Source organism: Ornithorhynchus anatinus, chromosome 5, assembly GCF_004115215.2.
Source record: "Ornithorhynchus anatinus isolate Pmale09 chromosome 5, mOrnAna1.pri.v4, whole genome shotgun sequence".
Classification (NCBI taxonomy): domain Eukaryota; kingdom Metazoa; phylum Chordata; class Mammalia; order Monotremata; family Ornithorhynchidae; genus Ornithorhynchus; species Ornithorhynchus anatinus.
In genome coordinates this window covers 102,759,895-102,786,551 of record NC_041732.1, presented here as the reverse complement: position 1 = coordinate 102,786,551, position 26,657 = coordinate 102,759,895, and the positions used below count along the sequence as shown (strand labels likewise).

General features: G+C 52.1%; 1 protein-coding gene across 1 annotated transcript in view; it reads left to right on the top strand.

Annotated features, from left to right (window-relative positions):
• The window catches only part of SLC4A5 (solute carrier family 4 member 5), an 81,059-nt gene that overhangs the window by 25,568 nt on the left and 28,834 nt on the right, over positions 1-26,657 (top strand). Inside the window, exons 4-14 of the mRNA XM_039912224.1 lie at positions 3,777-3,937; positions 9,221-9,376; positions 10,499-10,594; positions 11,910-11,965; positions 13,646-13,803; positions 14,911-14,998; positions 15,428-15,582; positions 17,094-17,246; positions 19,091-19,265; positions 20,583-20,716; positions 21,275-21,546. Coding sequence (XP_039768158.1) covers positions 3,777-3,937; positions 9,221-9,376; positions 10,499-10,594; positions 11,910-11,965; positions 13,646-13,803; positions 14,911-14,998; positions 15,428-15,582; positions 17,094-17,246; positions 19,091-19,265; positions 20,583-20,716; positions 21,275-21,546 — 1,604 coding nt within the window. The remainder of the gene's footprint in view (positions 1-3,776; positions 3,938-9,220; positions 9,377-10,498; positions 10,595-11,909; positions 11,966-13,645; positions 13,804-14,910; positions 14,999-15,427; positions 15,583-17,093; positions 17,247-19,090; positions 19,266-20,582; positions 20,717-21,274; positions 21,547-26,657) is intronic.

The following is a 26,657-nucleotide window of genomic DNA, read 5'->3' as shown; positions in this document are numbered from 1 at the left end:
TCCCCATCCCACATTGGGTTCACAGTCTTAATCCCCATTTTACAGATGAGGGAACTGAGGCCCCGAGAAGAGATTTGTCCAACGTCACACAGTAGACAAGTTGCGGAGCCGGGATTAGAACCCATGACCTTCTGACTGCCAGGCCCGGGCTCTATTCACTAGGCCAAGCTCATAAGAATAATAATAATAATTCTGGTATCCGTTGAGCGCTATGTGCAAGGCACTGTACTAAGCGCTGGAGTGGATCCAAGCAGATCGGGTTGGACACAGTCCCTGCCTAACGCGGGGCTCACAGTCTCAAACCCCATTTTCCAGATGAGGTAACTGAGGCACAGAGAAGCTAAGCCGCTTGCCCAAGGTCACACAGCAGACAAGCGGAGGAGTGGGATTAGAACCCATGACCTTCCGACTCCCAAGCCCGGGTTCTTTTCACTAGACCAGGCTGATCCTTGCTCTGGAGGAGCTTACAGGCTACTATGTGCAGAGCACTGTCCCGCCTTCTGCCGGGTCCTCAGGGAGCATCTGACCGCGGTTCGCCCGGAGGACCCACAATTCCACGAATCACAGGTATTTTTATAAATTAAAGCTGAGGATTTAAGAGGAAGCTCTAGCGTCTCTCACTGCCCTCCCTTGCTCTCTCACACATCCTCCCTTCCCTTTCATATTCGTTCATTCGATCGTATTTATTGAGCACTGATTGTGTGCTGAGCACTGTACTAAGAGCATGAGCCAGTACACTGGCACAATAAACAGCCCCGTTTCCTGCCCCCAACGAGCTTCCGGTCACACCTGGAAGCAGCAAAGCCTAGTGGCAAGAGCCCGGGCTTTGGAGTCAGAGGTCGTGGGTTCTAATCTTGACTCTACCACTTGTCTGCAGTGGGACCTTGGGTAAGATATTATGCATCTCTGGGCCTCAGTTACCTAATCTGTGAAATGGGGATTAGACTGTGAGCCCCACTTGGGACAGGGACTATGTCCAATGAGATTACTTTGTATCTGACCCAGTGCTTAGAAAAGAGCTTGGCACATAGTAAGGGCTTAACAAATACCACTATTATTATTATTATTATTATCATATCTGACAGACCACAGTTCTCCCCATCCTCAAAGACCTCTAAACTGCAAGCTCGCTGTGGGCAAGGAATGAGTCTACCAACCTATTTTCCTTATATTCTACTCTTCCTAGGGCTTAGTACAGTGATGTGCACACTTTTAGCACTCAGTAAATACAATGATGGATTAAAATCACATCGACTCCAGGAAGCCTTCCCTGACTCCAGCCAGCTTATTCTCCCGCCCTTCTGCACCCCCTATGGACTTAGGTCTGTACCCCTTACGCACTTTGCTACTCACCCCATCTTCCATTCATTCAATCGTATTTATTGAGCGCTTACTATGTGCAGAGCACTGTACTAAGCGCTTGGAATGGACAATTCGGCAACAGATAGAGACAATCCCTGCCCAACGACGGGACCCCCACAGCACTAATGTACATAGCCTTACATTCGGTTCATTTCCCTACCTGTAATTTATTTTAATTTCTGTCTCCCCCAACAAGCTGTCAGCTCCTCGAGGGCAGGGATCAAATCTATTAACTCTCTTGGACTCTTCCAAGTGCTTAGTTCAGTGCTCTGCACTCAGTAGACTGTAAACTCCTTGAGAGCAGGTATCAAATTCATTCATTCATTCATTCAATAATATTTATTGAGCGCTTACTATGCGCAGAGCACTGTACTTAGTACTTGGAATGGACAATTCGGCAACAGATAGAGACAATCCCTGCCCAATGACGGGCTCACAGTCTAATCGGGGGAGACAGACGGACAAAAACAAGACAACGTAATTACGATAAATAGAATCAAGGGGCTGGACACCTCATTAACAAAAGAAATAGGGTAATAAAAATATAGCCAAATGAGCACAGTGCTGAGGGGAGGGGAAGGGAGAGGGGGAGGAGCAGAGGGAAAAGGGGCTTAGTTGAGGGGAGGTGAAGGGAGGAAGGGGAAGGGAGTGGAGGGAGCAGAGGGAAAGGAGAAGCTCAGTCTGGGAAGGCCTCTTGGAGGAGGTGAGCTCTGGAGCACTTATTCCAGTGTTCTGCACATGGTAGACTGTAACCTCCTTAAGGTCAGGGATGATGTCTACTAACTCTATTGGACTCTCCCAAGTGCTCAGTCCAGTGCTCTGCACAGAGTACACTGTGACCTCCTTACAGGAGCACATGGCCTAGTGGCAAGAGCCTGGGCTTGGGAGTCAGATGTCAGGGGTTCTCATCCCAGTTCCACCACTTGTCTACAGTGTGACCTTGGGCAAGTCACCCAGCTACTCTGTGCCTCAGTTCCAGCATCTGTAAAATGGAGATTGAGACTGTGAGCCCCACGTGGGACGATCTGATTACCTTCTACGTACCCCAGCACTTAGAACAGTGCTTGGCACAGTGTAAGTGCTTAACAAAACCCATCATTGTTATTATGGTATTGAGCAGCAGCGTGGCTTAGTGGAAAGAGCCCAGGCTTGGGAGTCAGACGATGTGGATTCTAATCCCAACTCCGTCACTCATCAGCTATGTGGGCTTGGGCAAGCCACTTCGCTTCTCTGGGCCTCAGTGACCTCATCTGGAAAATGGGGATAAAGACTGTGAGCCCCTCGTGGGACAACTTAGTTATCTTGTATCTACCCGGGTGCTCAGAACTGTGATTGGCACATAGTAAGCGCTTAACAAATACAATAATAATAACAATAATATTAAGGGCAGGGATCCTGTCTATTAACTCATTTGGACTCTCCCAAGCACTAAGTAGGGTGCTCTGAACCCCAAAACAAGGAGAGTGTAAGCTTTTCGTGGGCAGGACCTTGTACTAAGCTCTCTTTTCCTTTTCTCCACTCCCTTCTGCATCTCCCTGTCTTGCTCCCTTTATTCATCCCCCCATCCCAGCCCCACACCACTTATGTCCACAACTCTCAATGATTTATTTTTACTCGTGTCCATCTTCCCCTCTAGACTGTAAGCCCATCGTGGGCAGGGAATATGTCTGTTATATTGTTCTACTGGACTCTCCTGAGTGCTTAGTACAGGGCTCTGCACATGGTCAGTGCTCAATAAATACAATTGACTGGCTTCCCCGAAAGCTTATAGTCTAGTTCTCTGCACACAGTGAGTGCTCAATAAATACAATTGAATAACTCTCCCCAGAGCTTAGTACAGCGCTGTGCGCACAGTAAGCCCTCAATAAATGCGACCTACGGACTCTCCCGAGCGCTCAGTCTGGTGCTCTGCACCCAGTGAGCACCTGATATGACCAACTGACTCTTCTGAGCACTTAGTCAGTGCTCTGCACTTGGTAAGTGCTCAATAAAAACGATTGATTGACTCTCCCAAACCTTTAGTCCAGTGCTCCGCCCACAGTACGCGCTCAATAAATACGACTGACTGATTCTCCCCAGCTCTTCGTCTAGGGCTGTGCGGAGTCAGCACTCAATAAATATGACTGACTGACTGTGATTGTCCTCTCCCTTATTCATTTATTTATTCCTTGAGCACTTAGCGCATGCAGATCTCTGTATAAGCGCTCGGGAAGTACAATTCCTCAGTAAAAGGAATAAAATCCCTGCCCACGCCGGGTTTCCCAAGTGTTCAGCTGGGCACGTAGCAGGCGCTCAGCCCATCCACCTGACTGACTGATTAGGTGATGAGGCTCACCTGGGGGTAGGTGGGCCCGAGCCCTCCCCCTCAGATTAAAACCTCCCCCCCAGATTAAACCCATCTCTGGTCACCGCAGGTGGGTGAAGTTCGAAGAGAAGGTGGAAGAAGGAGGAGAGCGTTGGAGCAAGCCCCATGTATCCAGCCTGTCTCTGCACAGCCTGTTTGAGCTGCGAGCCTGCCTCCAAACGGGAACCGTGCTGCTGGACCTCAATGGCCATTCCTTACCTCAGATCATAGGTACCCGACACCGGCGCTCACGGGAGGGGGTCTTCATGGGTTTGGGGGGCTTCTGAGCTTCTCCCCTACTCTAGCCGGTGTCTGGGGGCTTCTCCTTCGTGAGTCTTTCCGAGATGCGGCCTTCCGGCGGTCTCTAGTTTCACCTGGGATACACCCCCCCCCCCCCCCGCTCCCCTCTGCCTACTCCCACCTCGTGATTAATTCACTGGACCCAGAGGAGAATTCACTGGAAATAGAGCAGAGGAGGCTGGAATCAGAAGAGAATTTCTTGGAGAATTCACCGGGATCAGAAGGGAATTTCCTGGAGAGTTCACCGGGTCCGGATGAGAATTCCCTGGAGAGTTCACTGGAACCAGAACCAAATTCACCGGGACCAGAGGGGAATTCCCTGGAGAGTTCACCGGGACCAGAGGGGAATTCCCTGGAGAGTTCACCGGGACCAGAGGGGAATTCCCTGGAGAGTTCACCGGGACCAGAGGGGAATTCCCTGGAGAGTTCACCGGACCAGTGGAGAGGTCACCGGGACCAGAGGGGAATTCCCTGAAGAGGTCACTGGGACCAGAGGGGAATTCCCTGAAGAGGTCACTGGGACCAGAGGGGAATTCCCTGGAGAGGTCACTGGGACCAGAGGAGAATTTCCTGGAAGGTTCATTGGGTTCAGAGAATTCATTGATACCAGGGATGAATATGTTGGTGATTCACTAGGAGAAGACAAATGTTTATTTTTTGAGTCCTTTTTTTGTTGTTGTTTTGGGTTTTGTGGGGGGGCGGGGGGGTTGGTTTTTATGGTATTTACTAAGTACTTACTATGTGCCGGGCATTGTACTAAGCACTGGGGTAGATGCAAGCTAATAGAGAAGCAGCGTGGCTCAGTGGAAAGAGCACGGGCTTTGGAGTTAGAGGTCATGGGTTCGAATCCCGGCTCTGCCACTTGGCAGCTGTGTGACTGTGGGCAAGTCACTTAACTTCCCTGTGCCTCAGTTACCTCATCTGTAAAATAGGGATGAAGACTGTGAGCCCCACGTGGGACAACCTGACTCCCCTGTGTCTACCCCAGCGCTTAGAACAGTGCTCTGCACATAGTAAGCGCTTAACAAATACCAACATTATTATTATTATTATTACTAATCAGGTTGGACACAGTCCTTGCCCCACATGGGGCTCACAGTCTTAATCCCCCTTTTGCAGGTGAAGGAACTGAGGCCCAGAGAAGTGAAGTGACTTGCTCAAGCTCACACAGCCAATAAGTCCTTCTGTCTCCCATGTCTGGGCTCCAACCATGAGGCCATGCTGCATCTCTACGCTCAGTTAATATGACTGAGGTGGACAGGGGTGGTTCCTCCCTTGCCGTTCTCAGCCAACTTTCCCACCTGGAAACTAAAACTGGAAAGTCTCCCGAGAGGTAGAGACTTTATTTTCCCTCCCTTATTAATGTCTATCCCCCCCCTCCAGACTGTAAGTTTGTTGTGGGCAGGGAACGCATCTGCTAATTTTGTTGTACTGTGCTCTCCCAGATGCTTAGTATAGTGCTATGTGAATAGTAAAAGCTCAATAAATTCAATCAATTGATTAACAATAATAATTATTATTATTGTGGTATTTCTTAAGAGCTTACTATGTGCCAAGCACCACTCAACATTGGGATAGATACAAAGTAGTCAGGTTGGACATGGCCCCTGTCCCACATGGGGCTCAAAGTCTCAATCCCCATTTTACAGGTGAGGGAACTGAGGCCCAGAGAAGTGAAGCGACTTGCTCAAGGTCACATAACAGACAGGTGGCAGAGTCAGGATTAGAACCCACATCCTCTCACTCCCAGGCCCGTGCTCTTTCCGCTAGGTCACACGGCTTCTCATGAGCTCGTTGTGGGCAGGGAAACTGTCTGCTAATTCTGTTTTATCGGGCCCTCCCAAACAGTACAGTGCTCTATACATAGTAAATGCTCAATAAATACAACTGACTGGGTCATCGTCTCACTGTCTCCCCCAAGCACGGGGGCTTCGGGAGGACTTCTGGTCCAGAAATTTGCAGGCACTGGGGAAAATGGAGGGATAATAATTATGCCATTTGTTAAGTGCTTACTATGTGCCAGGCACTGTATTAAGCACTGGGGTGGATGCGAGCAAATCGGGTTAGACATAGGCCCTGTCCTATTGGGGCTCACACTCTCAATCCTCATTTTCCAGATGAGGTAACTGAGGCCCAGAGAGGTGAAGTGACTTCCCCAAGGTCACTCAGACAAGTAGAGGAGCCGGGATTAGAACCCATGACTTTCTGACTCCCAGGCCCGGGCTCCATCCGCTACTCCACGCTGCTTCTGTGCCACTGGGAATGGAAGCCCCTGGTTCTGGTTGAGCCCCTGGTTGAGAAGCAGCATGGCTCAGTGGAAAGAGCCTGGGCTTGGGAGTCAGAGGTCATGGGTTCGAATCCCAGCTCCACCACTTGTCAACTGGGTGACTGTGGGCAAGTCACTTAACTTCTCTGGGCTTCGGTTACCTCATCTGTAAAATGGGGATTAACTGTGAGCCTCACGTGGGACAACCTGATTACCCTGTATCTAACCCCAGCGCTTAGAACAGTGCTCTGCACATAGTAAACGCTTAACAAATACCAGCATTATTATTATTATTATTCTGGGCCTCCACTTCTCTGGCCTGGGGTCACTAATGGGAGGTCCCGTGCAGTCAAATTGGAACAGAGGAGGAGGCTGAGAGGCAGAGGACCTACTGCCGTCCCCAGGGCCTGGGCCAAAGATCACGGGCCTGGGGGTCCGGAGACCCCAGTTCGAATTCCACCTACGCCTCTTACCGTGGGCAAGTCAGCTCACTTCTCTGGGCTTCTGTTCCTCATCTGTTCAGTGGGGATTTAATTCCTCTTCTCCTTCCCTGTTGGACTGTTTGCCCCATTTGGGGGCAGAGACTGGGTTCTAACCTGATGATCTTGTATCTATCCCAGTGCTAATCTAGTGCTTAGCACAGTGTAAGTACTTAAGAAATACCACTGTTATTAATCCTCTTGCCTGCTCCTACCTCACCTAGCTGCTCTCCTACTAAACCTAGCCTGCACACTTCACTCCTCTAATGCCATTCTCCTCACCGGACCTCTGTCTCGTCTATCTCGCCGCCAACCTCTCGCCCACATCCCGCCTCTGGCCTGGAAGGCCCTCCCACTTCATATCCGACAGACAAAGACTCTCCCCGCTTCAAAGGCCCCACCTCCTCCAAGAGGCCTTCCCTGACTAAGCCCTCCTCTCCTCTTCTCCCACTCCCCTCCATGATCCCCTGGCTTCCTCCCTTAATACACGCACCCCCCCCCCCCCAGCCCCACGGCACTTAAATCCATATCTGTAATTTTATTTATTTCTATTAATGTCTGTCTCCCCCTCTAAACTGTCAGCTCTGTGGGCAGGGACTGTGTCTGTTATATTTTTCTGTTGTGCTCTTCTAAGAGCTTAGTACAGTGCTCTGCACACAGTAAGTGCTCAATAAATACGATTGACTATTACGGTATAACCTGGGAGGAGACACTTAACCTCTCTGAGTCTCGGTTTCAGGGCCAGACGGAAGTCGAGGCATCACTGGTCCTGGGGCCCGCCCCGGGGACGGTGAGCCGGTGAACCAGGCTATGTTGTCACAGTCAATCAATTAATCATTGGTACTTATTGAGCGCTTACCAAGTGCAGAGCACTGTACTAAGCACTCGGGAGAGTACAACCCAACAGAATTAGCAGACATGTTCCCCGCCCACAACAAGCTTCCATCTAGAGGAAGCTCTGCCACTTGTTTGCTGTGTGACCTTGGGCAAGTCACTTCACTTCTCTGGGCCTCAGTTCAAATCTGTCAAACGGGAATGGAGACTGTGAGCATCATGTGGGGCAGGGACCATGTCCTACCCGATTTGCTTGTAAACACCGCAGCGCTTAAGGCAGTGCCTGGCACAGGGTAAGCACTTAACAAATAGCACAATTATTACTAGAGGGCAATGAAATCCAGACATGGACAGCTCCCCCGGTCCAGCTTATCCCAGCGGTGCTGGGCGGCCTGGGAAGAGGGAAAGCTGTGATGTCAACAGTCCCCACGCTCCCAAATTCCCCTCCCTTGGCCAAAGGCGTTCCGGGAAGACCCCTGATGCTTGAGAGGTGCCAGCCCGGAATGCCACTGGTGGCTCCGCGGCCGGGCTTACCCACCATTTCTGTCGGAAGAAACCATCCATCCACCCATCTTGGCCAAGACTCCTCCTGGCAGCGCCCACCGAACATCGCACTGGCCCTGTGGGTGTGCCTCGGCCTTGTTCTCTCCGTGTCCGGCCTAGACCGATGCCAATGTCCGCATGAGTTTTACCTCCGACGGGACGCCACGAATCGGCTCTTCTGCTCCCCGGCGCCTCTTGCCAGTCGGCCCTGCCTCCGTCGTGCCCGGGCCGTCCGGGGTCTCGGTGCCCAGCCCCTTAGGCGTGTCAAGTTCTGCTTCAGAATTGGAGCGAGCCCTCAGGCCTACTTGCAAATAAGAGAGGCCGCCTCCCTGCAACAGAGGTCCGCTCTCCAGCCCCATCCCCGGCAAGAACCAGTTGGCGGAATGATGTCGACCGGTGCCAGCGGAACGGTGCCAACTGGGGGAGGCCAATGCCCTGAGCACTGCTCATCTCGTCGAGGGATCGATCGACTCTCCATCCCATCCCCAGTGAGAAGTGGTTGGCAGAACGCCGCCAACCAGTGCCAACGGGACAGTGCCAACCGGGAGATGCCGATGCCCAGAGCACCGCTAATCACATCGATGGTCTGATTGACTCTCCGCCTCGTCCCCGGTGAGAACCAGTCGGTGGAACGATGCCAGCCAGGGTCAGCTTAACAGTGCCAACTGCGGGAGACCGATGTCCTGAGCGCGGCTCACCACGTCGATGGACCGATAGACTCTCCACCCCATCCCCCGTGAGAAGCAGTCAGCGGACAGATGCCGACCTGTGCCAGCAGAACAGTACCGACTGGGAGTGGATAATGCCCTGAGCCCAGCTCGTCACGTCAATGGGTCAATCGACTACCCAGGGGGACTCTAGCAGCCAGCTCTCCCTCCGCCTGGGTGGCGGAGGTGGGGAGGGGTCCACGTGGGGGCGGGGAACCGGGCTCCAGGTGGGCATCACCGTCCTATCAGCCCCCCCGAGGGGTCTGGAGCAAAGGGGTGGGGGTAGCATCGTGGAGATTTGGCCACCCGCTCCCACCCCAGCTGGCTCCACGTCTTAGAAGGGTCCCGGGGTCGGGCGGGGGGTCTGCCGTGTCCCCCTTCTCAGATGATGTCATCGAGAAGCAGATCGAGGACGGGCTCCTCAAGCCGGACCTGAGGGACAAGGTCAGCTACGTCCTCCTGAGGAAACACCGCCACCAGACCAAGAAGCCTATCCACCGCTCCTTAGTGGACATTGGCAAGTCCGTGTCGTCCACCACCAGTAAGGACGGAGGAAGAACTGGGGCCGGGGTGGGGCTGTAGAGTGTGTGTGGGGCCTGGGGGGTCTGTGTGCGGATGGGAGGGTGGGTAGGTGAATGGATGGACGGTTGGATGGTAGGCACTGGTTGGCATCATTCCACCAACTGGTTCTTGCTGAGACTGGGACTGGGCTTGAGTCTATTTATTTGCTATTGTTTTAATGCGATGTTCATCCCTCCCCTTGATTCTATTTATTGTTATTGTTCTTGTCTGTCTGTCTCCCCCGATTAGACTATAAGCCCGTCAAAGGGCAGGGACTGTATCTGTTACCGATTTGTCCATTCCAAGCACTTAGTCCGGTGCTCTGCACATAGTAAGCGCTCAATAAATACTATTGAATGAAAGAATGAATGACACAGGGCCTCTGGTGCAGGGAAGTCGACTCTCTTATTTGTAAGTAGGTCCAGTGAAGAGTCTGGATGGGCCTGGGGGAGAGAACACGGAAAGAACACGGGCTTGGGAGTCAGAGATCATGGGTTCTAATCCCAGCTCTGCCATTTATCAACTGTGTGACTTTGAGCAAGTCACTTCACTTCTCTGTGCCTCAGTTACCTCATCTGGAAAATGGGGATTGAGACTGTGAGCCCCACGTGGGACAGCCTGATTACCTTGTATCTACCTCAGTGTTTAGAACAGTGCTGGGCACATATTCATTCATTCAGTAGTATTTATTGAGTGCTTACTATGTGCAGAGCACTGTACTAAGTGCTTGGAATGGACAAATCGGTAACAGATAGAGACAGTCCCTGCCCTTTGATGGGCTTACAGTCTAATAGTAAGCGCTTAACAAATACCATCATTATCATTATTATTATTGGATGGATGGATGGATGGATGGATGGATGGATGGATGGATGGATGGATGGATGGATGGATAGGTGGGTGGATGGATGGGTGGATGGGTGGGTGGGTGGGTGGGTGGGTGGGTGGATGATTGAGTGAAAGAATGAGCGAGTGAAGGAATGAATGAGTGAGCAAGCAAGCCCAACGAGGACTTGAAGGAAAGAGCTTTGAAGTTCTGGAAAGCCACCTCCAAGCTTTGGGGAATAATGACAACGCCGGTTCCCTCCCTCCTACGTCTCAGACCGCAGTCCGGCCCGCATCCCTCCAGCCGCAACCAATCTCCGCCGTTCTACTGAGGATCTGAGGATCAGGCAGAAAGCAAACTACGGACGTTTGCGTAAGTGCAGCCAGAGTGGTCGAGGCTCAACCACTAAGGGCCTCTCAGAGGGGAGGGGGTGTAAGTGGGATGGGGAGGAGGACGAAGGGCGTGCAGATGCCAGGGGGAAGGGGAGAGGGTGCAGGGGAGAAGGGAGAACGGGGCAGACGGGGCGACCTGGGTCTTCACCTGACGGAAGATTTTCAATGATCTCATCATTAGAACCAGCATGGTGTAGTGGACAGAGCTCAGGCGGGCGAGTTCTAATCCAGCTCCGCCCCTTGTCTGCTGTGTGACCTTGGGCAAGTCACTTCACTTCTCTGGGCCTCAGTCCCCTCCTCTGTAAAATGGGGATTGAGACTGTGAGCCCCACGGGGGACAGGGCCTGTGTCCAACTCGATTTGATTGAGGCATTCTCGTTCCCGCCTGTCCCACCACTGACCCCCGGCCCACGTCCTCCCGCTGTCCCGGAACGCCCTCCCTCCTCACATCCGCCAAACTAACTCTCTTCCCCTCTTCAAAGCCCTACTGAGAGCTCACCTCCTTGATTCTATTTACTGCTCTTGATTCTATTTATTGCTATTGTTCTTGTCTGTCCGTCTCCCCCGATTAGACCGTGAGCCCGTCAAAGGGCAGGGACTGTATCTGTTACCGATTTGTACGTTCCAAGCGCTTAGTACCATGCTCTGCACATCGTAAGCGCTCAATAAATACTATTGAATGAATGAAGGAAGGAAGGAAGGAGGCCTTCCCAGGCTGAGCCCCCTTTTCCCTCTGCTCCCCCTCCCCTCCCCATCGCCCCGACTCCCTCCTTCTGCTCTACCCCCTTCCCCGCTCCACAACACTTGTGTATATCTGTACGTATTTATTACTCTATTTTATTAATGATGTGTATGTATCTCTAATTTTATTTATACTGATGCTTTTGATGCCTGTTTACTGGTTTTGATGCCTGTCTCCCCCCTTAAAACAGTGTCGGCACATAGTGAGCGCTTAACAGATACCAACGTATACTCTAGACTGTGAGCCCGTTGTTCGGTAGAGATTGTCTCTGCTGAATTGTACTTTCCAAGTGCTTAGTACAGTGCTCTGCACACAGTAAGCGATCAATAAATACAATTGAATGAATGAATGGTTGGAGCTACCACAATGCCTAATAATAATAATTATTATTATTGTTAATAAGCAGAATTGACTGACTTTTTGTGCCCTCGGCCCCCACTGCCTCATCACGGAGGCAAGGCTGGAGCAGGTCCGAGCGTGGCACGACCCCGGCCTGAGGGAGAGCCAACAGGTCACCCCCGCTCTGAAGTTCCGTCTCCTTCCTCTCTTCCAGGCCACGCGCAGAGCAGGAGCATGAACGACATTTCTGTCACGCCCAATACGGACCAGGTAGGCTGCCCGGGAGACCGGCTGCGGGCCCGGCGGGGCTCAGGCCTGAGAATGGAGTAGGCCGCTGAGGGCCAGAGACCTCCCTGCCGTAGCGAGAGACCGGCAGCAAGGAACGCGGGGGTGGGCAGGGGTCTGGCAGTGCCCTCCCGGGGTCAGCGTCCTCTGGCCTCCCGCTGGGCACGCTTCCCCGGGTCTGGGGTCGGGGACGGTCATCAGCACCCTGATGCCGGGCTGGGGATCTGGGAGGAACCCAGACGGACGTGAGGGAGAGCCTGGACCAGTGAAGGGGAGAGTCTGGACCGGGGGCAGAAGAGTCTGGATGGGATGGGGGAGAATCTGGACCAGTGGACGGAAGAGCCTGGCCCAGAACGGGCAGAGTCATTCATTCAATTGTATTTCCTGAGCGCTTATTGTGTGTAGAGCACTGTACTAAGCGCTTGGAAAGCACAGTTCGGCAACAAACGGAGACGATCCCTACCCAACAACGGGCTCACAGTCTGGAGTCTGGAGCAGTGTGGGGAAGTCTGGAGTAGCGTGGGGGAGATTCTGGACCAGTGTCGGGGACAGTCTGGACCAGTGTGTGGAAGAGCCTGGATGCCAGTGGGCAGAAAGCCTGGACCAGTGTGGGGGCAAGTCTGGACCAGTGGCTGGGAGAGCCTGGCCCAGTGTGGGGGAGAGTCTGGGCCAGCGTGGGGAAGAGTCCGGACCAGTGGGCGAAAGAATCTGGAGCAGTTTGGGGGAGAGCCTGGATGGTGTGAGGGAGAGTCTGGATTAGTTTTGGGGGGAGTCCAGCCCGAAGCAGGGAAGAGTCCAGACCCGTGGGTGGGAGACCCCGGGCGGTGTGGGGAAAAGCCCACCCTGATGGGGAAGACAACCTGCCCCGGAGTCAGGGACAGCCTGGACCACCGTGGGCAGAGTCCAGCATAGCGTAGTGGCTGGCCCTCGGGCTTGAGAGTCAGAAGGTCATGGGTTCTAATCTCGGCTCCACCACCGGTCTGTTGCGTGACCTTGGGCTCGCAGTCTGAATCCCCATTTTACAGATGAGGTCACTGAGGCCCAGAGAAGTGAAGAATAAGAATGATGATGATGGTATTTGTAAGCACTTACTATGTGCCAAGCACTGTTCTAAGCGCTGGGGTAGATACAAGGTAATCTGGCTGTCCCATGTGGGGTTCACAGTCTTCATCCCCATTTTACAGATGAGGGAACTGAGGCATAGAGAAGTGAAGTGGCTTGCCCAAGGTCACACAGCAGACAAGTTGTCATCAGGTTCTCTCAGGGATGATAATAAGTTATATAAAAATAATATAATAATATGATACTAAGTACCATCATCATTATTATTATTATTATTCACTTCTCTGGGCCTCAGCTACTTCATCTGTAAAATGGGGTTTCAGAGTGTGAGCCCCACATGGGACAACCTGATGACCTTGTATCAGGGTCAACCTTGCCTCAGTTGTCTCATCTGTCAAATGGGGATGGAGACTGTGAGCCCCACGTGGGACAGGGACTGCATCCAATTTGATTAGCTTGTAACCACCCCAGAGCTTAGTACAGTACCTGGCACCTAGTAAATGCTTAAATATCAATATTATTATTATTTCCCGGGTGGTCAGGACAGCTGGGGACAGAGGGAGAGAGGGAGGGGACTCGCTCACGCCTGTTCTCCTCCGGCAGCTGAGGAACAAGTTCATGAAGAAAATCCCCAAGGACGCGGAGGCCTCCAACGTGCTGGTGGGCGAGGTGGCCTTCCTGGACCAGCCCCTGGTGGCATTCGTGCGCCTGGTCCAGTCCATCCTGCTGGGCGGGGTGACCGAGGTGCCCGTGCCCACCCGGTGAGCCCCCTGCCCGAACCCCAACCATTTGGTTGATCGTCTTTATTGGGCCTTTACCATGCGCGGGACACTGGACTAAGCGCTGGGGAGAAGACAATAGAACAGGACACATTCCCTGCCCACAGTGAGCTTACAGTCTAGAGGAACGTAAACCAGGCACCTTCCACTAGGCATCATTGCTTCAGGTCCAGCACTGGGCTGCTGGGAACAGGCCCGGGCCTGGCAGAAGGACCTGGGTTCTAATCCCAGATCCGCCACTTGTCTGCTGTGTGGCCTCGGGCAAGTCATTTCACTTCTCTGGGCCTCAGTTCCCTCATCTGTAAAATGGGGATTAAGACCGTGAGCCCCATGGGGGACAGGGACTGTGTCCCACCCCATTTGCTTGGCTCCACCCCAGCGCTTAGCCCAGTGCCTGGCACCTAGTAAGTGCTTAACAAATCCCACCATTACTATTATTGAGAGGGGAGGGGGGGTCTTCTGCCTCAGCTTCCATATCCTCCTCTCTCCTCCTCCCCTCTCTTTCTCCTCTTGCCTCCTTTCATTTATTCATTCAATTGTATTTATTAAGCGCTTACTGGGTGCAGAGGCCTGTACTAAGCGCTTGGAAAAGTTCAATGCAGCAATAAAGAGTGACAATCCCTGCCCACAAAGAGCTCACAGTCTAGAAGCGGGGGAGGCAGAAATTAATACAAATAAATAGACATCAAAATAAATAAATAAAATGACAAATGTATACATAAGTGCTGAGGGGAAGGGGGTTGGGGATGAGTAAAAGGAGCAAGTCTGGGTGACGCGGAAGGGAGTGGGAAATGAGGAAAAGTGGAGTTTAGTCAGGGAAGGCCTCTTGGTCTCCTCCCTCCTTCGCTTCTGGCCGCCTCATTATGGGCAGCAAATGTATCTGTTTACTGTTCTAGCGTACTCTCCCCAGCGCTTAGTCCAGTGCTCGGCACCCAGTAAGCGCTCAATAAATAGGATTGACCGACTCCGTCGACTCCTTCCTCCTGCTCTTCCTCCTCCCTCCTTCTCTTCTTCCTGCTTTCTCCCTCCTCCTCCTCTTCCTCCCCGTCCTCCCCTTCTTCCGCTACTCCGTCCTCTTCCTCTTCTCAGCTTCCTGTTCATCCTGCTGGGACCAGCTGGGAAAGCAAAGTCCTACAACGAGATCGGAAGAGCCATCGCAGCTCTCATGGTGGACGAGGTGAGTCGCCCTCCCGGCCCCGAGCCCCGGCCCGCGTTCCAAGTCGACAGCCGCCGGTCCTCCCTCGCCATCCAGGCCCCGATCGCGTAAACATGCCTGAGTAGGGGTGGGAGGGCGGGGGGGAACAAGCCTTAGTGGAAAGAGCACGAGCTTGGGAGTCGGAGGTCGTGGGTTCTAATCCCGACTCCGCCACTCGTCAGCCGTCTTGACTTTGGCCAAGTCGCTTCACTTCTCTGTGCCTCGGTTACCTCATCTGGAAAATGAGGATTAAGACTGTGAGCCCCACATGGGACAACATGACTATCTTGTATCTACACCAACACTTAGAACGGTGCTTGGCACATAGTAAGTACTTAACAAATACCATTATCATTATTATTATTATTATTATTAATTCCTCCCCCGTCCCACTCGCCATTCCTGGACTAGTTGTTCAGCGACGTGGCCTACAGAGCCCGGACCCGCGAAGACCTGATCGCCGGCGTGGACGAGTTCCTGGACGAGGTCATCGTCCTGCCGCCCGGAGAGTGGGACCCCAACATCCGCATCGAACCCCCAAAGAAGGTGACCTCCGCCGACAAGAGGTAAGGCCGGGCGGCAGCACGTGGACCCCCCAGTCTACACTCAGACCCCCAGGGCGTGACCCTCCCCGTGGCCCCTCAGCTCTCCTATGATTCGAGCCACGCGCTCCTCTCTGGGACTCATTTTCCCTTCCTCTGAAAAAGAGGAAGGAAAAATAGAGGAAGAAGGGCTTAAACAGTAGGGAGTGGTGAGGCCCCTCCTATAAGCGCTTAGTACAGTGCTTTGCACGTTCAGTAAATATGGTCGACTGGCTGAAATGAATCTCCCACTTTGGCTGTACTCTCCCAATGCCGGTTCACTGCTCTGCACCCCGGGGGAGTCCAGCATAGTCCTCTGTGCACAGCCGGGGCTTCGTTCACTGCTCGGCACCCAGTGGACACTCGACGCGAGGCTCTGTGCCCGCTGTAGTCATCCAGGCAGTGTGACTGATTTAGAGAAGCAGCTTGGCTTAGTGGAAAGAGCATGGCCTTGGGAGTCGGAGGCCGTGGGTTCTAATCCCAGCTCCGCCACTTATCAGCCGTGTGACTGTGGGCAAGTCATTTCACTTCTCTGTGCCTCAGGTACCTTCATCTGTAAAAGGGGGATTAAGACTGCGAGCCCCACGTGGGACAACCTGATAACCCTGTATTCATTCATTCAATAGTATTTATTGAGCGCTTACTATGTGCAGAGTACTCTGTACAGAGTACTGTACTAAGCGCTTGGAATGTACAATTCGGCAACAGATAGAGACAATCCCTGCCCAATAACGAGTTCACGGTCTAAACGGAGGAGACACACAGCAAAGAAAAACAGTACAAAATAACAATAATAATGATGGTATTTGTTAAGCGCTTACTATGTGCCGAGCACTGTTCTAAGCGCTGGGGGAGATACAGGGTCATCAGGTTGTCCCACGTGAGGCTCACAGTTAATCCCCATTTGACAGATGAGGTCACTGAGGCACAGAGAAGTGAAGCGACTCGCCCACAGTCACACAGCTGACAAGTGGCAGGGCCGGGAGTCGGACCCATGACCTCTGACTCCAAAGCCAGGGCTCTTTCTACTAAGCCACAATAGTCTGGCATAGATATCATCAAGATAAATAGAATCACAGAGATATACACGTGTATATCTCTACACCTATATATTTATGTATATATATGCATATATCTACCCCAGCGCTTAGAACACCATCCCACCTCCTCCCGTCTTTCCCTCCTCCTCCCCCATTCATTCATCCATTTGTTCAGTCCTATTTATTGAGCGCTACTGTGTGCAAAGCACGGTACTGAGCACTTGGGAGAGGAGACTATAGCTTGGGAGAGCATCTCGCCCTCTCCCGCACCCTCCCGCCTCCTCCCACCCCCTTCCTCGTCTCCCACCCACGTGTGGTTCATTCATTCAGTAGTATTTATTGAGCGCTTACTATGTGCAGAGCACTGTACTAAGCGCTTGGAATGGACAAATCGGCAACAGATAGAGACAGTCCCTGCCCTTCGACGGGCTTACGGTCTAATCCTTCTCCTTTCAGGAAATCAGTGCTCCCGCTCCACGAGCTGGGCCAGATGAACGGCTCGGTGGGAGGGGGCGGCGGGGGAGGGCCAGGGGGCGCGGGCAGCGGGGGCGAAGATGGAGAGATGCCCGCCGCCCACGAGATCGGCGAGGAGCTCCTGTGGACCGGAAGGTGCGTCCCACACAGACCCCTCGCCCCCTCCTCATTTTCCTTCCCACCGGGTAAGAGCCGCGGCCTGGGAGTCGGGACTCCTGGGGTCCAATCCCAGCTCCAGGGAAGAAATAATAATTGGGATATTTGCGCTTAACAGATGCCATTATTAGTATTAGAGTAAGCGCTGACTACGTGCCAGGCGATGGACTAAATGCTGTGGAACTGTGTGGATGTCTGTCTCCCCCTCTCTACACTGTGAGTTGGTTGTGGGCGGAAAGAGCACGGGCTTGGGAGGCAGAGGTCGTGGCTTCTAATCCCGGCTCCGCCACTTGGCTGTGTGACCTTGGGCAAGTCACTTCACTTCTCTGTGCCTCAATGACCTCATCTGTAAAAATGGGGATTAAAAAATGTGAGCCCCACGAGGGACAATCTGATTACCCTGTATAATAATAATAATAATGTTGGTATTTGTTAAGCGCTTACTATGTGCCGAGCACTGTTCTAAGCGCTGGGGTAGACACAGGGGAATCAGGTTGTCCCACGTGGGGCTCACAGTCTTAGTCCCCATTTTACAGATGAGGTAACTGAGGCACCGAGAAGTTAAGTGACTTGCCCAAAGTCACACAGCTGACAAGTGGTAGAGCCGGGGTTCGAACCCATGACCTCTGACTCCAAAGCCCGTGCTCTTTCCAGTGAGCCACGCTGCTTCTCTCTGTATCTACCCCAGAGCTTAGAACAGTGCTCTGCACATAGTAAGCGCTTACCAAACACCGTAATTATTATTATTGCCGTTCTTTATTGTTGCATTGGACTTTCCCAAGCACTTAGTACAGCGCTCTGCACATGCCAGATACTTGGCTTGGGAGTCAGAGGTCATGGGTTCTATCCCCCCCAGCGCTTAGAACAGTGCTTTGCACATAGTAAGCGCTTAACAAATGCCATCGTCATCATGATTATTATGTGCCAGGCTCCGCTGCTTGTCAGCTGTGGGACAATGGGCAAGTCCCTTCACTTCTCTGGGCCTCAGTGACCTCATCTGTAAAATGGGGATGGAGAGTGGGAGGCCACCATGTGGGGCAGGGAATGTGTCCTACCTCCTTAACTTGTATCTACCCCAGTGCTTAGAAGAGTGCTTGGCACATAGTAAGCACTGAACAAGTACCATTATTATTATTATCGTTAATAACTTGAGCAAGTATTTCACTTCTCTGGGCTTTAGTTACCTCATCTGTAATATGGGAATTAAGACTGTGAGCCCCATCAACCTCCTTAACTTGTAACAACCCCATGCTTAGAACCGTGCTTGGCACATAGGAAGCGCTTAACAAATACCAAAACTATTATTATTATTAGCTTGGGCAAGTCTTTTCTCTTCTCGGGACCTCTAGCCCCTCGTCTGTAAAATGGGGATTAAGAACGTGAGCAAGTCGTTTAACTTCTCTGGGTCTCAGTAAAATGGGGATAATAATGATGGGATTTGTTAAGCGCTTACTATGTGCCAAGCACTGTTCTAAGCGCTGGGGTAGATACAAAGTCATCAGGTTGTCCCGCGTGGGACTCACAGGCTTCATCCCCATTTTCCACTTGAGGTAACTGAGGCCCAGAGAAGTGAAGCGGCTTGCCCAAAGTCACACAGCTGACAAGTGGCGGAGCCGGGATTAGAGCCCACGACTTCTGACTCCCGAACCCGGGCTCTTGCCACTGAGCCACGCTGCTTCCTCAAGATGAAAACCGTGAGGCCCAAATGGGACAGGGGACTGTGTCCAACCTGCTCAACTCGTATCTACCCCCAGTGCTTAGAGCAGTGCTCGACATATAATGAGCACTCAACCAGTACCATCGTTTTGTTTGTTTGGGGTCAGGTTCTGCGGCGGCCTGTTCCTGGACATTAAGAGGAAGTGGCCCTGGTTCCCCAGCGACTTCTACGATGGTTTCCACCTCCAGTCGGTGTCGGCGGTCCTCTTCATCTACCTGGGCTGCATCACCAACGCCATCACCTTCGGCGGCCTCCTGGGCGACGCCACCGATAACTACCAGGTACCGGGTTCCGGCCCGGTCCGCCCCCGGGGCCGAGGGACGCCCGAGGCACAGCGTCCTGAAGCGGCGTGGCCCAGTGGTTAGAGCCCGGACCTGGGCGTCGGAAGGACCCGGGTTCTGATCCCGGCTCCACCGCCTGACCGCTGGGTGACCTCGGCCAAGGCTCTTCACTTCTCTGGGCCTCAGTTACCTTGTCTCAAAAATGAAGACCTGGAGCCCCAGGTGGGGCGGGGACTGCATCCAACCTGATGAACTTGTATAATGATAGTATTTGGTAAGCGCTTACTATGTGCCAAGCACTGTTCTAAGCGCTGGAGGGCGGGGAAACAAGGTCATCAGGTTTTCCCACGTGGGGCTCACGGTCTTAATCCCCATTTTCCAGATGAGGTTACTGAGGCTCAGAGAAGTGAAGCCACTTGCCCAAAGTCACACAGCTGACAAGCGGCGGAGCCGGGATTAGAACCCATGACCTCTGACTCCTAAGCCTGGGCTCTTTCCACTGAGCCATGCTGCTTCTCTACCACAGCACTTAGTACAGTGTCTGGCACGTAGTAAGCGTTTAACAAATACCATGAAAACGCTTCTCTGGGCCTCAGTCATCTCGTCTCAAAAATGGAGATTAAGACCGTGAGCCCCATCTAGGACAGGGACTCTGTCCAACCTGATGAGCTCGTATCTACCCCAGCGCTTAACACAGTGCCTGGCACGTAGTAAGCATTTAATAAATACCATTAAAAAAAAATTTCTGTGGGCCTCGGTTCCCTCATCTGTAATATGAGGATTAAGACCATGAGCCCCATGTGGGACAGGGACTGTGTCCAATCTGATGAGCTTGTATCTACCCCAGCGCTCAGTACAGAGCCTGGCACATAATAATAATGATGGCATTTGTTAAGCACTTACTATGTGCAAAGCACTCTTCTAAGTGCTGGGGGGGATACAAACTGATCAGGTTGTCCCACGTGGGGTTCAGAGTCTTCATCCCCATTTTCCAGATGAGGTAACTGAGGCCCGGAGAAGTGAAGTAACTTGCCCAAAGTCACACAGCTGACAAGCAGCGGAGCCGGGATGAGAACCCACGACCTCTGACTCCCCAGCCGGGCCTCTTCTCACTGAGCCACGCTGCTTCGATGATAATAAAATAATAATAATAATGATGGTATTTGTTAAGCTCTTACTGTGTGCCAAGCACCGTTCACATAGTAAGCGCCTAAGAAATATAATGAAAAAAGGAGGCCGAGTAGAGGGGGAGGAGGCCAGCCCTTTATCCCTGAGTCCGCCGGGCTCCGTGACAGTCTCGTGTCCCGCTCTCCCCAGGGCGTGATGGAGAGCTTCCTGGGCACGGCCATGGCCGGCTCCGTCTTCTGCCTGTTCGCCGGGCAACCCCTCATCATCCTCAGCAGCACGGGCCCCATCCTCATTTTCGAGAAGCTCCTCTTCGACTTCAGCAAGTAGGTGGCGGACCCGCTGACCCGACCCGGTGGGCAAGCGCTTCAGGAAAACGCAAGGAAGGAGCGGGGCGGTACGGCGGAGAGCCCACGGGCCTGGGAGTCGGAGGACCCGGGTCCGAAGCCCACTTCTCTGCTGGGTGACCTGGTGCCGTTCGTTCGGTCATATTTAATTGAGTGCTTACTGTGTGCGGGGCACTGGACTAAGCGCTTGGAAAGTATAATTGGGCAACAGACAGAGACAATCACTACCCAACAACGGGCTTACAGTCTAGTAGGAGGGAGAGGACGACGACACAAAAGAAGTAGACAGGCCCGATTTCCCCCTGCCCGGTGCGACCTTTGCACTACCTATCCACCCGCACGGATCCTCCATCCCCATGTGGGGCGAGCCGGCACCAGGCTGCGGCTCCCCGATCCCCTCTGGATCGTTCAGTCGTATTTATTGAGCACTTGCTGTGTGCACAGCACTGTATTAAGCACTCGCAACGTCCAATTCCGCAATTGAGAGACAATCCCTACCCACCCTGGGCTTACAGTCTCTCTTCCCCCCCAACCCAGGGGCAACGGGATCGACTACATGGAATTCCGGCTGTGGATCGGCTTGCACGCGGCCCTTCAGTGCCTGGCTCTGGTGGCGGCCGACGCCAGCTTCATCGTCCAGTACATCACCCGCTTCACCGAGGAGGGCTTCTCCTCCCTCATCAGCTTCATCTTCATCTACGACGCCGTCAAGAAGATGGTCGGGGCCTTCCAGTACTTCCCCCTCAACAGGGACTTCAAGCCCGACGACATCACCACCTACAGGTGCCAGTGCGTCGCCCCGGACGCAGGTCAGTCGGTCGGCCGGAGCTGAGGAGCGCTGACTGGGTGCGCAGCACCGGGCTAAGCGCTTGCGAGAGGATGATGCAACGAGAAAGAGAAGCAGCGTGGAGCAGTGGCTAGAGCCCGGGCCTGGGAGTCAGACGGTCACGGGTTCTAATCCCGGCTCCGCCAAGTGTCTGCTGAGTGACCTTGGGCAAGTCACTCACTTCTCTGGGCCTCGGCTCCCTCATCTGTCAAATGGGGATGGAGACTGTGAGCCCCGCGTGGGACTGTGTCCGACCCGATTTGCTCGGACCCACCTCAGCGCTTAGTACGGTGCCTGGCACATAGTAAGCGCTTAACAAATGCCGTCATTATTATTAAGAAGCAGACCCAATCATTCGATCGTCTTTATTGAGCTTTTACTGGTTGCAGAGCACCCGACTAAGCGCTTGGGAGAGAATATAAGAATGGACACATTTCCTGCCCACAGTGAGCTTCCAGTCCATAGGGGGAGACCGACAGTAATAGAAATAAATAAATGACGGAGGTGGACATAAGTGGTGTGGGGCTGGGAGGGGGGGATGAATAAAGGGAGCGAGTCGGGGCGACGCGGAAGGGAGTGGGAGAAGAGGAAAGGAGGGCGCAGTCAGGGAAGGCCTCTTGGAGGAGATGGGCCTTCAGTAAGACTTTGAAGGGTGGGGGAGAGTCATTGTCTGTTGAATTTGAGGACGGAGAGCGTTCCAGGCCAGAGGGAGGACGTGGGCGAGGGATCGGTGGCGAGATAGACAAGACGGAGGCCCAGTGAGAAGGTTGGCATTAGAGGAGCAAAGCGTGCGGGCTGGGTCGGAGCAGGAGAGCGGCGAGGAGAGGTAGGAGCGGGGTAAGGTGGTGGACCGCTCTAAAACCGATGGGAAGGAGTTTTCATTTGATGCGAAACCACTGGAATTTTCCGAGGAGCGGGGAGACATGTCTGTCCTGAACGTTTCTGTAGAAAAACGATCCAGGCAGCAGAGCGAAGAGTCTATACACCTGAGCCCGTCTCTAAGGGCTGGGTGGCCTTGGACTCCAGGATCTCCTGCATTCTCCGTGTTTGTTTCCAATGTAATTGTTGCGTTTTGTAACTGAACTGTGCCATCTCTGTCTTTACTGCACTCACCCATGGGACCTCTCCCCAATACATGTGAGTAGTACTTTATGGATAACGGAAACACCGATCCGCCCCGGTTTTGGGAGACCTTGGATTTCGATTTTAGCCAAAAACGGAAAGGGGCTAGAGGTTTTGGGGGAGGTTTCTAATTTGGAATGGCTCTTAGCATAATTCAGTCCATCAATCAGTTATTTGAGTACTTGCGCTGGGCAGATCACCGTACTAAACCCTCTTTTATGGTATTGGTTAAGCGCTTACTGAGTGCAAGGCACTGTACTAAACCCTGGGGTAGATACAAGCTAATCGGGTGGGACACAGTCCGTGTCCCACGTGGGGCTCACAGTCTTTATTCCCATTTTCCAGATGAGGGAACTGGGGCAAAGAGAAGCCAAGTGCCTTGCCCAAGATCACACTGCAGATGGGTGGCAGTGCCGGGATTAGAACCCAGGTCCTTTGACTCCCAGGCCTGGCCTCTGTCCACTAGCCCACGCTGTTTCTCCACACTCAGGAGAGTCTAATATAATTAGCAGATATGATTGCTGCCCTCAAGAAGCTTCCAATCTGCTGTTCATTCAATAGTATTTATTGAGCGCTTACTATGTGCAGAGCATTGTACTAAGCGCTTAGAATGGACAATTCGGCAACAGATAGAGACCATCCCTGCCCAGTGGTGGGCTCACGGTCTAAACGGCGGAGACAGACAGCAAAGCAAAACAGAACAAAAACCAAACAAGACAACATCGTCAAGATAAACAGAATCATGGAGATATACACCTCATTAACAAAATAATAATAGTAGTAGTAATAATATTTGTTAAGGGCTAACCATGTGACAAGCACTGTTCTAAACGCTGGGGTAGACGCAAGGTTATCAGGTTGGCCACAGTCCCTGTCCCGCTCGGGGCTCATAGTCTAGGGATTGACCACTGTACTAAGTTCAAGGCAGTAGAGTTACTAAACATCATCCCTGCCTTCAAGGATCTAACAGTCTACTGTGTGCAGAGCACTGTGCTGAGTGCTTGGGCGAACATAATAGAATTAATAATCACAACTGCTGTCCTTAAGGAGCTTACAGTCTACTGTGTGCCAAGTAAACTTGAAAAGCAGCCTGGCCTAGTGAAAAGAGCACAGATCTGGGAGTCAGAGGACCTGGATTTTAATCCTGGCTCTCTCTTATCTGTTGTGTGACCTTGGCCAAGTCACTTCATGTCTCTGGGCCTCAATTACCTCATCTGTCAAATGAGGATGAAGACACTGAGCCCCCTGTGGGACAGGGACCGTGTCCATCCTGCTTAGCTTGTATCTTTCCTGGTGTTTAGAACAGTGCCTGGAACATAGTAAGTGCTTAACAAAGACTTACTACGCTTACCATGCTGGGAAGCAGCGTGGCTCAGTGGAAAGAGCCTGGGCTTCGGAGTCAGGGGTCATGGGTTCGACTCCCGGCTCTGCCACTTGTCAGCTGGGTGACTGTGGACAAGTCACTTAACTTCTCTGTGCCTCAGTTACCTCATCTGTAAAATGGGGATTGACTCTGAGCCTCACGTGGGACGACCTGATGACCCTGTATCTACTCCAGCGCTTAGAACAGTGCTCTGCACAGAGTAAGCGCTTAACAAATACCAACATCATTATTATTATTAAAGACCATAAAAAAGGGACCGTGTCCATCCTGATTAGGACATATCTACCCCAGTGCTTAGTACAGTGTCTGGCACATACCATTTTAGAAAAAAAGGTGCTATACTGAGCAGTTGAGAATAGAGATAGAATCGATCCCGGTTTTCAAGGAACTTAGAGTCTAATGTGTACGGAACACTGTACTAAGTGCTTGGGAGAGGGCAGTCGAGAAGGTAGACATGATCCCTGCCCTGTTTGCTTCTCAAAAAGCTAACAGTTGGTGAAAGAAACTTCTACTCAGATAAACGATCTTGGAATCAAAGCCACCGAATATCAAATTGCTTTAGTTTTCCAGGGTGTTCTCAGGGGTTTTAGCATCTCTGTGGTACCTGTGATCTTTTTTATTATTATATTATATAATAATAATACCGGTACTTGTTGCGTTTAGTATGTGCCAGGCAGTCTACTAAGTGCTGGGATAGATACAAGCTAATCTGGTTGGACACAGTCCCTGCCCGACATGGAGCTCACACTCTTAATTCCCATTTTCCAGATGAGGCAACTGAGGCTCAGAGACATGAAATGACTTGCCCTAGGTCCCACAGCAGACTCGTGGTGGAGTCAGGATTAGAACCCACATCCTTCTGTCTCCCAGGCCCGGGCTCTATCCCCTAAGGCACGCTTCTTTCACTTTCATCAGGTGTTCACTATAGTTTATGTGAGACCGGAATTCTACTTCCATTAGACAGAGTGGCAGGTTTTCTTTATTTCCTCCAAAATATATATAATTTAACGATACGTATTAGGGGCCGACTCTGCGCCGAGCACCATGCCAAGCACTGAGGTAATTGGACTGAGCTTCCGATCCTACACGGGGTTCACAGCCTAAGACGTAGAGAGAGAATAGGCAATTCTGCTTCATTTGACAGACGAGGGAACTGAGGCCCGCAGAAGTGAAATGACTTGCCCAAGGTCACACGGAAAATGAGATTAGAACCCGGATCCCCCAACTCCCAGTCCAGGGCTCCTTCCATCCTGATCCGCAGTCTCGGCTCCCAGGGGGGAGGAGGTGATACGTGTGGGTCTCTCCAGATGAGACTACTGTGGGCAAGGAATGTGTCTGTTTATTGTTGTATTGTCCTCTCCCAAGCGCTTAGTACAGTGCTCTGCACGCAGTAAGCGTTCAAATAAATATGAATGGATGAGTGACTACAGGGATGATGCTGGCGATGGGGATGACGCCTACTACGTGTAAGATATTGTACTCAACGCTGCGGTAGATACAAGTTAATCGGGTCGGGCACGGGTCGGATGATGGTGAAGATGAGGTTGGTAATGATTACGATGATGGAGATGGTGGTGACGATCACGTTGACGAGAGTGAAGATAATAGCAGTGATGGCGGACAATGACGATGATGATAATGGTGAGGGTGATCATGATAATGATGATGAAGATGGTGGTGGTGATAAGGGTGAGGATGATGACAGAGACGATGGTGAGGATGATGATGATAATCATTATGGTATTTGTTAAACGCTTACTAGGTGCCAAGCACTGTTCGAAGCACTGGGATAGATACAAGGTAATCAGGTTGTCCCACGTGGGGCTCCCGGTCTTAATCCCCATTTTACAGATGAGGTCACTGAGGCACAGAGTAGTTAAGTGACTTGCCCAAGGTCACTCAGCAGACAAGTGGTGGAGCCGGGACTACAACCCACATCCTCTGACTCCTAAGCCCAGGCTCTTTCCACTAAACCATATTGCTTAAGATGATCGTGATGATGATGATCATGATGATGATAGTGAGGATAATGATCATGGTGATGATGATGATGGTGATAATAATAGAGAGGGTGATCATGACAGAGACGTTGCTGATGATGAAGGTGGTGGTAGTGGTAGTGAGGATAATAGCAATGACGGAGGATGATGACGGTGGCGCTGATGGTGACGATCATGCGGAGAGTGAGGATAATAGTGATGGCGGACAATGACGATGGTGACGACGGTGAGGGTGATCATGACGAAGATGACGGCGAAGATGATTATGATAATGGTGAGGATGATGACAAAGACAATGATGAGTGATGATGAAGGTGGTGGAGATGATGGTGATGATAATGGTGAGGGTGATCATGAAAGAGATGATGGTGAAGATGATGATGATGATCATGATGATGATGATAGTGAGGATAATAGCGATGATGGAGATGACGACGGTGAGGGTGATAATGACAAAGACGATGATAAGGATGAAGGTGGCAGTGGTGATGGTGGTGATGAGGATAGTAAAGATAATAGCAACTATGGGTGATGGCGATGATGATGATGATGGTGGTGCTGATAAGGGTGAGGATGATTATGATAACG